Source organism: Molothrus aeneus, chromosome 4 (assembly GCF_037042795.1).
Source record: "Molothrus aeneus isolate 106 chromosome 4, BPBGC_Maene_1.0, whole genome shotgun sequence".
In the NCBI taxonomy this organism is placed as follows: Eukaryota; Metazoa; Chordata; class Aves; order Passeriformes; family Icteridae; genus Molothrus; species Molothrus aeneus.
Window position 1 is genome coordinate 50,291,001 of NC_089649.1, and position 16,184 is coordinate 50,307,184.

General features: G+C 39.4%; 1 protein-coding gene across 1 annotated transcript in view; it reads left to right on the forward strand.

Annotated features, from left to right (window-relative positions):
• Nucleotides 1-16,184, forward strand: part of APBB2 (amyloid beta precursor protein binding family B member 2) — a 165,270-nt gene that overhangs the window by 106,669 nt on the left and 42,417 nt on the right. Inside the window, exon 9 of the mRNA XM_066548483.1 lies at nt 12,193-12,339. Coding sequence (XP_066404580.1) covers nt 12,193-12,339 — 147 coding nt within the window. The remainder of the gene's footprint in view (nt 1-12,192; nt 12,340-16,184) is intronic.

The following is a 16,184-nucleotide window of genomic DNA, read 5'->3' on the forward strand; positions in this document are numbered from 1 at the left end:
ACCAGTTCAGGTAAAACTATGCTGATAATGCTTATATGGGTAATCAAAACTGAGCACTGGAACAGTCACAGAAGTGACTGAGAGGAGCAAGACAAGAAATAGAGGAGAAACTAGACATACTTTTGCCTTTTTAAAAATCACTTGGTTTAAAGCACCTTGCCTGATTTCTGCCCAGTGCAGGTGCTGTGCAGGGGCAGCAGTGACCAGAGCAGGTACTGTGTGTTCCTGCAGGTGAAGCTCAGCAGTGCTGGCACTGATTTGCAGCAGGAGAGGCTGAGGGCAGAGCTGTTCAGTGCATCTGCCTCTGTCCCACAGATAGGGCACCTATGGCCATATCTCACAGGAGTGGCAAGTGGTCCAGAAACAGCAGGGACAATCTTCACCTGTGGAAAATGCTCTAAGACATTTATTTCTCACATGGATGGGAAGGGGATGGGGTAGGTGGATTCCTTGCTAGTCCATTTTACCCCAAATATGGAGAGACTGAAAGAAGTCTGATAGGATTTGAAACAGATGAATTGAAAAAAATCAGATATTTTTAGCCTTTTAGGCTCTCCCCTGCCATATTATCTGCCTTAACTACCTTTGATTGAAGCTTGCTTTTGTGGGGCAGCAAGCCCAGATAAATACTTTTGCTTCATTTTATCATAAGAAAGGAGAGGAAAGGGGTTTTTTTTTTTCTCATTAAACTATCTACTGGAAGAATTTGTTAAAATGAACTTTGTTAGAGGTGTGTTAGAGATCTTAAACCTATTTAAACCTAATTATGACATTGGCCAGTACATTTGTGAAAAAAACCAGTTGTCTCTATGGCACATTTAATGCTGTATTTCAGCAAAGGGAACCGTGCCACCTTGTGGGAGGCTTTAGTAGCTCTCCCCTAGAGAGTCAGCTTCTGCAAAGATTGAAGCGCTGCAAAAATGCCTGCTTTGGAAAAAGCATGTAATATGATTAATGTAACTGTTGTAAGAAAAGTGACTTCTGCAGCAACACATTTAAGTGTTGATAATTATCAGTAAAGAACAAATGTTTCTCTATGTATCACATGCTTAAGATGCAGTTCATGGTTTCATGTCCGTGGCATCTCAGTCAGGTTACTGCAGAAGGTCACAAAGGAGAAGTGGAAAGGGGAGAATTATTACCTCCAGCTCCTTGATATCATCAATTTATTTTGGTAGAAATTTCTTGAAGAGATGGCTTATTGTGCTTGATGAGGATCCTAATTCTGCATGTGAAACATGCACAGCTAGAAATGAGTTTTGGATTGGTGCTTCCCAGGAGACAGATTGTAACCTTCCTGGTTAATTTATAGAGCAATGTGTGCCTTCCTAATTGAGTTTCAAGGAAGGCAAAAGATGCTTTTAGCAATCTCAGACTGTAAATTCTTCTGGGTTGTCTTTTTTTTCATTGTTATAAAATACAATGTCCCTATGTAAAAACATGGGAAGGTGCTAAATTTTTTCTTATGTCCATATATAGAAACAGAACCTCCTGGGAAACCTGTCACTGTCCCTAGGAATGGCATGGATTTTCAGCTTCCCTATCCACGTTGGTTTGCTCAGCAAAGCTTCACTTTTCCAGCCTCACCATTTTAGGGCTATTTGGATCATTTTTAGCTATGTCCATTATCTACGAATGGGAAGAATGTATTTAATCCTGTGCAAGTCCTAGGCATTTACTCCAAAAGGCTGTTCTCTGCTTTAGAAATCAATAAATGCTCTGGATCTCAAAGGAAGAGAATGAGACTATTTCCAAGAGAGAGAGCATCAGGAGACGTTGATAACAAGTATTTAAATTTAGTGATTCACTTGTAGGTGAATGAAAACACACTTGAAGACATGGAAAGTGAGTTGGTGATGAATTTCTAGGGATTACCTGTCCTTTAGGGTTTAACCAGATGGCCTTTGACAAGGTGACTTGTGGCTGTTGTGAAAGTGGCCTGTAAATCAAAATAATCTATCTAAGCACTATAAAAATAATTTTACAAAATACTATGTGCTGCCCAAGGATTTAATATCCATATCTTGACTGCTTTTCTTACTAGAGAAGCAGGTGTATGTGTTTTGGAGACATTGTATATTTGCTTCTTTCTGGTCTTTTCCAGAAGAAAGCACTCTGCCTAGACAGAGAATCATGTGTAAATAATCAGTGTCTATCTTTGGGGATGGACATGAATCTGATTTCTGATCCCAGTGAAGACTTAATCTGAGAGAGCTTTTGCCATGTCCAGCAATCCCAAGAAAGGATTCTTTTCTTACAGTCAAAGCAGCTTCTAAATTCTTGGTGCAAGCAGAGAGTATTCATCATTTTCCAGCAGTCCACCTCAGGCTGCATTAGTCTTCTCACAAGCTCATAAAATGCTGCAAAAAGCCTCAATTCAATTAATTTCAATTAATTAAATTTGAGGAGTTTATTCCACCTTAAATCTCTTTTCAATAGTAGATTAAATCTAAAAGAGAAATAGGGTATCTTCAACAGTTTTTCTTCTAAAGTGGTATTTTTGCTTGGTTTTTGGATTAGGAATTTGTTTCTTTCAAAACAACCTTTTGTTTTCATTTCTTTCGAAATAGCACTGGAAGAAATCTTTACCTATTTCTTTACCCTTATAAGGGAATCACAGTGTGTTAAACCCATGTATTAATTTCAAGTTTCTTCTTAAGTGTTTTTTGTGGGGCTTCTTTCTGCTTTGACTAGTCCTCCTGACAAACTGATTCAATTGTAATCTGCCATTCCACCTTTGCAGCTCCTGGGTAGCAATGGAGAGTGGTGGGGGTGGCTGTTTCTAAACTGGGTTGTTGTTTTTGCCATTAGCAGCACTGACTCACCCTCACATCTATAGAGCTGCTGCAGGTAAATGATGCAGGTGCTTGAAAATATTCTGCTTCAAAAGCAGCTTTAGAAATAGCCAACTAAAGCACTAAACTACATATCCTCAGTGATTTATTTTTTTAAACAGTCTTTTTCATGTTGTGCATTAGACCTTTTAGAGAATGTTTGCTTGTTCTTTATGTCTGTGAATGATAATTATTACTATTGACATCTGTTGTATCATTAGGTAAAAATTGCTAATATCATGATTGATGTACATCATAATACAGATTTCTGTCTAGAGGATATTTACTTCCACCTTGTTCCTAAATGGAGCATTGTTTAGTCAAATATGAAGATGAGTTCAGGGCGAGGAAGATGCAGCATTTTCCCTAATCTCATGGATTTACTTTATAAGGGCATACAGAGTTACAGTATGGTTTTTTGTTATACTATATGTAAAATATAAATATCTGGGATAATGTAGCCTAATTTCTCAAGCCATTCAAGATTATAATGAGATCGTGCAAAATATTATGTGTCTTTCACTCCTAGGAATCCCATATATCTCTGGGATCTAATTAACTGTGAACCTAACACACACAATTAGGACATGAGGGCCCAAACAGTAGGAGGGATATAGAGGAGACATTTTACTTGTAGTCTTCCTTAGAAAAACACATCACAAAGCCATTCCTCATGCAAAAGAGAATGGAAACTGCTTGAATATTTACCACTCTTTTCCAGGTTCATAATGCAAGAATTACATCTTGAGTTTGGGGGCATTATCAGGATTTGTTTTGTTAAGATACACTGTACAAAAGGTTTGCACTGGGCTGGGAGATTTCTGCAGGATTGGGAAAAGAGAAGATAAATCATAGGAACACCTTTGTTTCAAATCAAAACAAAGGATCTTCATGGCCAGTGAAGTTCCAGAGTTGACAGTGGCTGTGTCTGCCACAGGTGTGTTGACCAGGCATTACTGCTGGGGTAGGTAAGAACAGAGGTGCCAAGTGCATTACAGGAGGATGGCTGATGCAGGTGGGAGCTGTGTGGCTCCTGCTTTGGGACAGTCACTGCCTTTGCCATGAGTGGCCAGGTTGTGTGGGCAGTTTGGGTGCCTGCCAGTGACCACTGTCCTTGTGGGAGGCAGCTTCCCTGGTTGCCAGTCAGGTGAGGTGACACTGGAGGGAGCCTTGCCTCTGGAATTGCAGCTGTGGGACACCCAATGTGCTGCTGTGGCCTCTCAGGTATGGGATACTAGGAAGTGCTGGCTACGTTTGAGAAAACATGAATATACCTATTTTACATTTTTTTAAATGATGTTGTTTCTTCCGTGGTGGCAGTTTGTATTGCTTCACTAGGTCAAAGTGCCAGTGTCATCTGCAATACTTTTCTCATGGAGGTGCACAGTCCAGTTTTTCTTGGCTGGAGTCTGTGTACAGCATCTTGCTGTGTACAACCATGTAACAAACTGTGGTGGTTCAGTAGAACACAGAAAACCCCAGGCTGCTGATCTAAGCATTTTTTTTTTCAGGAATCTTCACTTCCTAATGTTTTAATGTTGCTTTTTTTAGTAGTTTTACATCACAGTTCATTCACTGTTTTATGGTGCCACACAGTAAACTTTTAGTGGGCCAGCAGTACTTGGGGTGTGATTGTTGAAGGAACCCTCAGGAATGGACACAAACTGGGAGAAGCAGCAGCTCATCACACTCATGTGCCACAGGCAAAAACTTTCTGTGGCCATTGTGCAGCCCAATGGATTCTGTCAGCAAGCAGCTCCCAGTTCAGCACAGCTGGGCTGGTATTGCTAGCACACCTCCCTGTCAGCTCCCCAGCAGCTTTGCTGCTGCAGTGCAGAGCTAATCCCAGCTTGCAGCCCTTCATGCTCCCCACTTGAGACCAACCATTTCACCTCTAAAACAATCCATGTAGCCCCTGTCAGCTTCAGCTCTGGAATGGCCTGTGGACTGTGAATTGCCTCTTGAATTTCTGTTCATCCTATTGCTACAAAATGAACTGACAGAAATTTTTGTATTTCTCTTCAATTGCCAGTTTAGGGCAGCTCAGGGAAATAACTTGTTCTAGTTTGAAATGTTACTGTGTTTACCATTCCATGGCAGAGATGTTTAATGGAAAAAAAGGGCTGTTTGAATTTATGTGTCTATATAAATATGTACATTTATTTCTGTTATAAATTGCACATACACATTTTGAAACCAGCATGATACAAACTTGGTGAGTTATTTGTCCATTGTGGACTAGCTGAAAGGTGCAATTATGGAGGAAGTTCATTTAAAAATCAATTAAAGTAGAATATTGAGTTGAATGACGGAGCAATATTTAGATAGCTCTAGCCAGCTTGTATATTTATTTTTAGTTCTACTTGTAAATCTTACTTGAAAAAATGAGACATTTTCCTTGTCAAAATTTTCTGCATTTCATCCAAGAGAAAAGGGATAATATTTATCTCTTTAAGAGATGTGAAAGCATGAGATGTGTTTCATATATATGAAGCATATGTGGATCATAGTGCCATGTTGCACATTATGCTTTATTCCATATGTTTGGAGCTGATGACTCCGTGGTGCTTCAAGGAGACAGCATGACAGTAAATGGGTCCTCAAATGTGGGATGTCCACCAGGGCTCAAGATTTCTGGGCTCTGGATTCATGCTTATTTGAGTCTTTTTTGAAAAGTGGGAATTGATCAATAGTGATTTAACTTCATTGCCTTTCGATCCTGTTGTAAACATAATTTCTGCAGAAATCAAATTACTTGTAATAATGTTGCTTCTAAGGAGACTGAAATTCTGACTTTAGTGAAGCTGGAAGATTTTTCTCCATTGATTCATAAGGTCAAGAGTTCACTTAAAGGTTGGGAGCTCTTCAGGGGTTTTTGTTTCCTTTAAAATTTGGATGTCATGCATATTCCCTTTGAAATTATGCACCACAGTACTAAATAAAGTACTGCTGGTGGCATTAGAAGCACTTATATATCTGTCAGCCTGAAGAAGAGCCTACATTGGGAAAACACAGCATTTAAGGTTAAAGTTAATAAGTGCAGAGCATTAGTTCTAAAGAAGTGGGTGCACACATTCTTTATGCTCTGTAAACTCCTGCAGGGCTTGTCTCTACTGACAAGCATATGTGTGTGTTTGTGGGGGTCATGTTTGTGTGTCACACAACAGCAGAATCTGCTTGAGTTATCCTAGCAGTTCAGTTACTCTGCAAGATAAACCTGAATTTGAACATCCTTTATTATTAGTTTCTAGTGAAAAATATGACTGCCTTTTCTTAAATGAGGAAGCACAGGTTTTATTTCACTGTACTAAAATGAAGCCCAAGCCACCCTTAGCTTAAAGCAAAGTGCATAAACCCATCCCTTTAGGATGTGAAGGTATCTGTAAAGCATCTAAAGTGAAAACCTCTTCTTGCTGAGAAGACTAGAGAAAAGAATAAGATGATTTTAATTTATTCTTGAGAAGGGGCTGTTAGAGAATGGTAGTGTCCATTCTATTTTTTGCTCAAATGACTGGATTTTAAAAGATCTTTACCCAGCACAATGTTCCTGCAACATTTTCTTGCTTTGGTAGAGCAGATTTGACCTCTGGCTGTAAGCCAGGGGGAACCACTGAGACAGAAGTATTAAGCTCAAAACAAGAGAGGAACTTTTGTCATTCTACACGTTGAAGTCTGCAGGTCTGGAAAATGAGACTGTAGTGGCTTGGAGAATGAGTAAGGGACTGTGAGAGCAGAAAATTGGATACTGACCTCCTCTAAAGAAGTAATGTATTATAAAGGTTATTTTATAGTATTTGTTAAGTCGCCATATTTAATTTTAGGGGAGTTTAGTTTATAATCATCTGCCTGAAATAGTGTTTATTAGTGATTTGTGTATTCTGTTGTGACCTAAATACTTCTGTCCTTATTTTTGTATTTCATGTGCATTATCAGTAATTCCAGTAATACAAGATGAACTGCAACAGGAAGCTGGAAATGTTGAAAAGTCTTATTAGATGTTTTTGATTAAGCATTTTGAATTTTTTGTAGCTAAGAACTTATATTTGACATCTGTGATTATTTCTTTGAGAAAGTAAATGCACTGCAGTCTCTCCATGTCAATTAAATGAAAGTGCTTGTTCATTAATTGCATAAGTTCTTTTTATTCTCTTGTTGCTCTATCTTTGATCTTCTCTTGTATTTTCATCTGAAATCAATGTAATCTTTCTTGCTGTGTAGTAGGAAAATAAACTGGAACATACTTCTTCCTCAGAATAAAAAGATGTTATGTTATCCTTCCAAAGCGTAAAATAATATAATAGGGTTTTTTTCATTTTCAAACTATCAAAGAAAATACAAGTGAAATTTTGGTTGGCTGCATAATAAATGGTTAATTATGTGACCTACATGCTCTGTCTGAGGCACAAACCTGCTCAGTGGTCTGTGATAAAAGACCTTATTAAATATTGTAGTGAATCACATGTCTGCAGGCAGATATAACCTTTAAAAGGAAAAATATAATAGGAAACAAAAGGAAACTACTCAAAACCAAGTCCTGTGGGCTTGGAAGTAGAGAAGAAACAAGTAGCCCCTATTTAAAGCATCAAGGCAAACATACTCCTAATGCAGATGTGTTTATAGTGGCTGCCAACAGCTGTGTAATGTGAAAAGCAATCTGTCTGTGGTCTAGCAATGTACATCATTTGTTGTTCTCAAACTGATGCTCTAATTCACTTTCACCCTGTTGTGGGACCTTTTCTATCCACACCTTCATGATCCATCCATCTTCCAACACTACTCTGCCATCAGTCATGTGCACTTGATCTCTTGTCCTCTTTTTAGTAGGGGACTGTGTTTGCTTTGTCTTTCTCAATTATTTTATTTTTATTTTCTTTAATGCTACATGCTTAGCTCTGCATGAGGCAATAAGTAGAGTTTGCATTTGCTTATGGTTAGAACTTTGTCAGAGCTCTCTGTCCCTGCCAAAGCTCCTTCCAGAGTTCCTCTTGGGAAAGCTGCTGCAGAGCAGAACCTGCCCTGTGGTGAAGGGTTTGCAATGCCAAAGAGCAAAAGTGTGATCTTGTGGTTTGTTCATTTCTTCAGTCCTAAAGTTCCCCAGCTTTAGGAAATGTTTTGGATCAGAACTGCATTGCAAGAGAGGTTTACAGCTCTATACAGAGTTCAGTTGGCAGCATTTATGAGTTTGGTTCTTAGGTTACAAATCATTAACCCTGAAACATTGATTGATTGGATTTGCAACTGTTCAAACATAGGTTCCCCAGAACTGTAAAACCAAGCAGCAATAGCTGTGTTTTCATTTTCGTTCACCTGTCTTTTCTTGGGCTAGTGTGTGATAAGGTGGATTTTTTTTTTCCCTGTGTGTAACTTCTTTGTACAATGTCCTGTGTAGGCAGGCAGGAAATGTGAAGTGTCCAGTCAAGATGAAAATACAAGATTATTGACTTGCCATGGTTTAAGTGACACTTTTTCATTCACTTCTCTCAGCCATGCAGTGTTTGTGGTAGTATCTTTGATCTTCCCAATCCCAAACAGCAATGTTTGCACAGTATACAACTCCTAAATATCTTTCAGCCTGCTGTATTTATCAACTTCTTTTGTTTTTCTTCAAATCTGTTTTTCTTTGCCAGCTCTTGGAACAAGAGACAAGCAGACAGCCTGACCAGGCACAGAAAACTTTCTCTAAGAGAGAAAATAAATTAGATAGACTACTGTAAGACAAAAGTTGACATTGGGATTACTTTGAAATTATGACAGGCCAATAATTATTAATTGCCACTAATTATCTCTAAGCCTTGAGAAGAGATGCATAACAAATTGGCATTGCCAGGACTACACTCTGTTTTTTAGCTTGGCTTGGTTTGCCTCTAGGTGTTAGCTCCAGAAGACAACAGAGTGCATTATCAAAGCTCTTTGGGGTCAGAGGAAGTACTTACTTTGTCTCTTGGCTTGTCAGTGTCATTGGTGGGAGGCAGGGGACCATGATGCTCTGTTAATGTGTTTGAGTTCCAAGAAATTCTGCTGTCATGCCTGACTCAGCCAGCCATGGTAAAAATTAGGTCCTGCCTGACTGGGGCCACTAGGTGGTTTGTTTCTGCTGGGGTTTGTGCTCTTTTGTTTTAAAGGGAAGAGAACCTCTAAATAATGAAAGAGGAAAAAAAACAACCTATAATAAAACATGAAGTGGATCTCTGACAATCCAGCTGCTGACAGGCAGGCATGCTCAGACTTCCACCTCTCTCCCACTCCACATTTGTGTATTTATATACTTCTGCTCTGGTGATGCTGAGTGGACCCTGGTATGTCACATTTGTCACATGTTACTGAGTCCTCCTCTTTTCTAGTTTTGAGAATCTGCATGAGGGTCAGCCATGACTGCTGAGCCACATCAGCACATACATTCACTTAACCACAAAATACAAAGTTTTTGGCCATTAAGTGTATTTTGAGCAAAAGAAAGTTACTTTTATATACTCAGGTACATGCATTGCCTTGTGAGTAGGATGTTGAGTCTTTTTAGGGTTTATTGAGAGGTTTTTATGTGCAATTTTTGGGAAATTGGTTTGTTTTCTGGAGCTGTTCTAAAGCATTTTGTTTGGGTTATGGTAAGGGCTTCTTGTAAAATACACAAAAGCTTGTCAGGTGCCAGAAGCCAAGGGCTTTCTCATGCCTACCTCTCTTGGAAGCACCAAGAGGGAATAAAAGCAGGGAAGGAAGCCAGGTCCTTCACATGGAGGGCAATATGTGGGGTAGGCAAGAGTGTTGTGTTCTGCTCACTTCACTGTTTTGGCAGTGGGCTGCATCAATACAGTGGATGCTGCCACCAGAGAATTTCCAACATAGAATAAAGAAAGGCTGGAAAAAAAAACAGAAAAACAGTTCACCATCTTTGCTAATAAGAGATTTACCTGCTGTCAAGTTGAGTTGATAGTCTTTCATCAATTTTGGCCTTCTTAAGATACAGTCTGTTCAGTGCAAGGACTACATAGGTTGGATGGACCTCTGAGCAATCTGGTCTGGTGAAAGGTGTCCCTGCCCACAACAGGGGATTGGATGTAGACAATCTTTAAGGTCCCTTCCAACCCAAAGCATTCTGTGATTCCATATTTATCCTTGTGTTCAGAAAGCAGCTAACAAATTGCAGATGAGGTTGAGATGTGAAGAGCAACAAGGAAACAGTATGCTTATTGTGTGTATTTAGTTCTTCACCCCTCTTATGATTTAGAAAATGTTTCTCTCTGGCAGTATTCTGCTATTCAATTTAATATTTAAATACTTGTAAAAAACTCCTTTCTTCTGGTACAGTAGAATCAGTATTTTTAAAGCTTGCAAAGATAAATATTTAATACCCCAGTGAGTATAGCAGCACTTTTAGCAAGATTCATGAGCATCTAATGTGCCTGAAACAATTCTGCAATCTTAAGATTAGACCACCTTAATAATTGCTAAAAAATGGTGGGGGTTTGTATCTTGTGTAGCCCTGAAGTGAAGAGCACCCCTGAGTATTGACCTCTCCTTTGTCTCCTCTTTCACCCTCTCCTTCATGGCCCTACAGAATTGAAAGTCAGCACTTTTGTGGGTTTCCAGAAAAGCTGGGTCAGGAAGCAGCAGTGTGGGAGAATTTGCATGTCGATTCTCTTGTTTGCAAAGAAAAAAAAATCCACAAAAAGCTGGAGGCATGAAAGGTTTTAATTTTTTACCTGCTCTCACTAAAGGGTTTTATGCAATGGCAGAGTGTATTTGCTGTCTGATACCTGAGATGAGATGCAGCCTTAATGACTCCTTGGAGTGGGTACCAGGGGTTCAGGAAGCAGGCTCTTTCCTGCTTGGTGGAGTGAGCCTGGAGTGCACTGTGAAAACTGAAAGAAGGCTGAAGGAGAAGTTTTAAAGGGAGGGAGAAATTCCTTAATCTTTTTATCCACTGGTGAATTTTATTCCTTCCTTAGTTTGCCAAAGTTGACACATTGTGCATGTTTAAAATACCTTGGTGTTCTGGGGTAGGGGTTTTTTGAGGGCAGCTGTTCCCAAAGGACTCACCAGTGATGGTGTGTGAGCTGGATCAGCTCACTGGCTTCTCAGCAGGGTTGAGAAGGTGGCAAGTGAAGACTCAGCTTTTGAGCTCTGAAGCTGATTTATTTACTGCATCCTAAGGAGGATTGGTAGCTGCAGCATGGGCTCTGTGGCAGCTCCTGGGCTGTGTGGCTGGGGGCAGCAGGGCTCCCAGCAGTCCCAGCACTGCCTGCCTTCCTGCAGCTCCCAGGATCACACTCTGCTGTCCCAAGGATGCTGCTGACAGCAAGGAAAGCTCTGTGGCACAAGGCAGCAGCACTCAGCCATGAGTGTTGCTCTGCTATTGCTGACCCTTTAGCACCATCTGAAGCATTTGGTGTGTCTGCTCAGGAGGTTCAACAAGCAGCCTCTTGAGCCCATTGCTGTGGTTCAGAGTGAAACACCTGTAACCTTCTCTGGAAGGAGTTTTGGTCTTGTAGGCAAACTCCTGTAAACTTAGTGTGAGATCTGTATTTCTCCCACCATAATGCCTGAGAGCAAATGAGCCAGGTTTTGGTGTTTTTTCAGAATAAACACTTTTTATTCTTTACCTTAGTAGGTGTAGGGTAGAGATGGTGCCATTCAATTTCTTCCATTTTGTTTTGCTTGCAAAAAGTGCCATTTGCACAAAATAATGTTGCCTTGGCTTGTTCTGCCAACTGAGTGCTCTAGTTGGCTAAACATCTTTCTGCTAACAAATGTATAATTAGAGTGTTTTATTTTAAAGGTCATTTTGAATTTCTTCTAGAAAAAGCCCGCTTTCCTCTTATGATAGCTTATCTTCTTCTTAGCTTTGAATTTGTTATTGTTTGCTATTTTAGGTAGCTTACTATAGAAGTGATTGCTGTAATCCACAAAAAAGTGTAATTTTCTGGTAAGAAGCCAGACAGTGGCTATCTCACAGGAGACATAATCCAGTAGTGTTTTCTTTCTTTTCAATTATAGCTCTAGAGTCTAGCTAAAATTTCAATTCTACTCTATCTATAGTTGTGGTTTTTCCTTTATTGCTTTTTTATTTGTGTGTATCCTAATATTTACTGCTCCCTTGTTTCCTCCTTTATGTTAACAAAATTATTTTATTGGAAGGCATTGCTGTTACCTCCACAGACACCTTTCATAGCAAGTTATGCATTCTTCTTCTTTCCTTTGAATGTTTTCACCTTGCCATTCACAAATTCTATTTTCATTTACTTATCTTTGAGTGTAAGCCCATCTACAAGGTCTTAATTTTTTTTCCAGTTCTAGATGGAGACCTTTAACATTAACTGCCTAGTTGCTGTTGTATGACAGATGGTTTTTGATTTATTTCTAGTGCTTTGCTGTGCGATCTCTGGGCTGGGTAGAAATGGCAGAAGAAGATCTGGCTCCTGGAAAGAGCAGTGTTGCTGTGAACAATTGCATCAGACAACTCTCTTACTGTAAAAATGACATCAGAGACACTGTTGGCATTTGGGGAGAGGTAAGAGCAGAGTGAACTTCTCCTCTTGGAACATCCCTCTCATATCATAAAACATCTCAAAGGAACAATTCTGTAGACAGCTACTTCCATGTTCTGTGTTTGGGATTTCACTACCTCAGCCTGGCACTGCCAAATAAATAAAAGGGTTCAGGGAAAATGTTGACTTTTTTGTTCCAAACTGCTCAGGACAGCAAATGCCCCAAAGAGCTCACTTTCCTGTTACATCTATGCTAGTACACACCTGTGCACTGGCAGTGCTGGGGACACACAGGCCAAACTGTTGAAATTCAGTGTAAGTCTTCTTCTTGACCAGAGGTCTGAAAGTGATGCTTTGTAACAACATTTTCCAAGGTTTCACAATGACAAAGGGCTTTAAGGAATCCCACACTGCAGGGTTGTGGTTTGAAATATATGAGAAGATTGGAACTGATGGACAGGTGGTTTATCTTACAATGATTATTTTATCAGTGTTTCAGAAGGAGATTAATTATATCTCATCAGTCTGTCTGTTGGCTCCTCTCCAATAACTCTTGAATCTCTGCACCAGTGTCATCCAGTTTTGAAGGATGCCAGATTCCCACACACTGAAGAAAAATGAGAGAGCCCAGCTTTCCCCTTTCCTGGTTTGCTGAAGGGTCAGTGTGCCTTCATTGTCTGAACCACAGCTGCTCTCTGCTTCTTTCTAAGTTGGCCCAGAAAGAGAGGATAACTGTGGGATCTCGGGGAAAATTGAAGGGACCTTCAGGTTTTGTGATGTAGAAAATACTGTCAGGTATTATACCCCAGGTGTGCTGGGGACAGATGAGGAAGGGGAAGATCTTGAGGGGTCAGTAAGTGTAACAAGAAGGGAAAAGGTGGGACATACAGAGGACATAGGAGTTAAAGCCACAGTAAAACATCTTTGTTATTTGATGGTTCATGGAACAACTTAAACTTCTGCCAAATTTTATTTTCTACCTCTCTCCTGACATATATTCAGAAGGGTTACATTAATGTGGATTAGATACACAAGAGCTGAATAGAAAACTGACAAAAGAGTTAATGTTGTAACTTTCCTTTGTGTAATCTAAGAAAAATGGCACTGCCAAACAAAAAAAAAAAGAAATCAAAAGAAAGACTTGTCTACATTTCAGTAAAAAATTCAGGAAAATAGCATTCAGTCTCCCAAGTTATTGTTGCAGTCTATGGCTCCAGTTCACCATCCTAACTATGACCCCAGCAATGCTGAGATGCTATGGGGGAGCAACTGGGAGAAAGTGCCCTTAAAAATTAAAATTATGCATAAAGGAGCACATATATAGTGTTCTATCCATTTAAAATAATTTCAGAAGGATTTTTATATGTAAGAAGTATATATTGTACACATAAATAAACAAAATAATATTATTTTCCTTTCTTTCTTACACCTGGGAACAGTTTTCTTTAGATAATATAGCTAGACAAACTATTAGAGATGTGTCAGTGATGGGCTTTGGACTTACTGCTGACCCCAGGAGAGAAAAAACCCCACTATCTTTACATGTGTGTCATTTCATCCATATTTCAGATAGCAGCACTTTGATCACCTTGAAATATATTGTTTACTTTGAACCCTTATGATTTGAGTTAGTGTTCACATTTTTTCTATTTCTCTCTGTTAATTCCCTTATTCTTTGTTGGAAACCCTTGCAGGTTTTCAAGCTAAAATGGTAAAAAGTTTTGGTCCTCTTGAATGGATGTTTAAATTAAGAGTGCTGTTCATTTAAAAAAAAAAAAATCAGCCTGACAAAACAATAGAGACACTGTGCTTGAATAGGTGGCTCCTAAAGTAAATTGTCTTCCTGATTTTAAAAGAGTTCATTACATCCAACCACATTTTCCTGCCTGCAATGTAAGGCTTCAAGAGTGATTAGAAGAGGCATGTCTTAGAAAGGAACCTGAAAAAATATACTCCATCACTCATGCATCAGATGGAGCAATTACAGCAAGAATCTATTATGGAGCTAAATGACTGCATGTAAGAATTTTAAGATTGCCTAAAGATTTACTTTAGCTAGAATGTAATAAAAGTGAAATTGCGTTTAGGACTAGCCCCAAAATTTTATGATTTAAAAAACTGCAAAACAAACCACAAAACCTCCCACACCCTGGGTAAAATCCTGACCCTGCAGAAGCTTTATTAGGGGCTTTATTGTGGGATTTCATGCCCTTTGCTCCAAAAGAAATTGCCTATAAATTTTGAACTTCTACTGTTCTGTAAAGTCTAAACAGAAAAACACTGTTCATCTGTTTGTATTGCTCTTTTGCCATGAATTACAGTTCTGTACATTGCAATTTCACTTAAATGAAAAAGATACCTTCTTGCCATTGACCTATATAGTGCAGCCTGTAACACTTCCAGAAAAACTGCTGGGATTGAGCCTCTCTTTGCTTTATTCACTTTCCCTCCGTGGCTTTTCCTCATCTCAAACCATCAGATCTCTGCAGCTCTTCAGCAGTCTGAGACATTAAAGCCTGTGATCAAGCTCCTAGCCTGTCTAAATAATTTCTTTTTGACCTATGCAGTGCATTCATCTCTAAAATAGCTTTTGTATAATAAGGCAACAAAATTTAGCAAAATATATTGCTTCTGGCTGCAGACAAGTGATCCCTTGAGCATTGCAAGCATCATTTCCTGTGACTTATGTTACTTCTCTGCCCATTCTCCAATTTTTTTTCAGCTAATTTGGATTCTGTTTTGTTACTCTAATCCCAGTGTATTTTGCATGAATAACATATTTTTCCTTCTTGTAATAATTTCCTTCTGGAACAAATATATAAGTGTAAAATGGGTCCAAAAAGCAATCTTTGTGACACTTGGTAGCATTCCTCACACAATTTGTTTACTGCTTCTAACCTCCAAGCAAATTTCTCCCTTTTTGTCTTCATGATGTTTCTTTTTCTGTCTGCCACTAACATCTCAGTGCTGCTGGTTTACCCCATTTTTTTGCATGGCTGTCACAGCTACATCTGTTCTGCTTCTCTAGGAGCAGCCTATATATCCAGTCTTGCATCTCAGCCACAGATGTGCTTTTTCCTTCTGGCAAAAATGCTTGTTCAGGCTTTGCTCATAGCAGGTGTCACCTGTGTCTCCCACATCCCTCTTGGTACTTGCAGTTCCAGCTCTGTGTCACAGCTTCCCTTGGAATCCCTGTTAGAAGATGGGCAGTGCCTGCCCCTTGCTGCCTTGCCTACAAACTGGGCAGAAAGCCCTCACAGAGTGACATGAATGTATTTCTTACACAGGCACAAAAGTAGGCATCATTAAGACTTGAGCCTCTGTAACCAAGTGGGAAAAGGGTTTCTGTGTCACTGAGATGAAGAAAAAAGGTCAGTTTTGAAACATTAGTCAGTAGGGATTCAGACCCTTTCTGTTCATGTATAGATTCTGGCACAAAAGAGAGGAAACAAATGACTCTGTATTTAGCTGATAGCTTCCACCTTCTGATCAGGAGCTTGTCTTACTGCTCAGCAATAGGTCCAGGATCATTGCTGTGGGAGCTCATTGTCTGAAGAATATGTGTACAGCCTCCAAGAAGAGGGATATTACATGTGCTAGAGGAGGCAGCAGACCTATTACAAATGCTATCAAGAGGAGGAAGATAAGCATTTGTGAATTAGCATCAAAAGGAGAATTTTCTCTAAATTTGTTTCCTGCAAGAGAAAAAAGCATTATCCTTGTTCTTACATGCCAGAAGAACTGGGGAGAAGCCCTGGCTCCAAGATTCTGCATTCACTAGTAGAATTCACATTCAGGTTTTAATGCTGGGTTTTCCCCTTTAATCTTTCTTCAAAGAGTAAATCCTTTGACATGTACAAATTTGTCT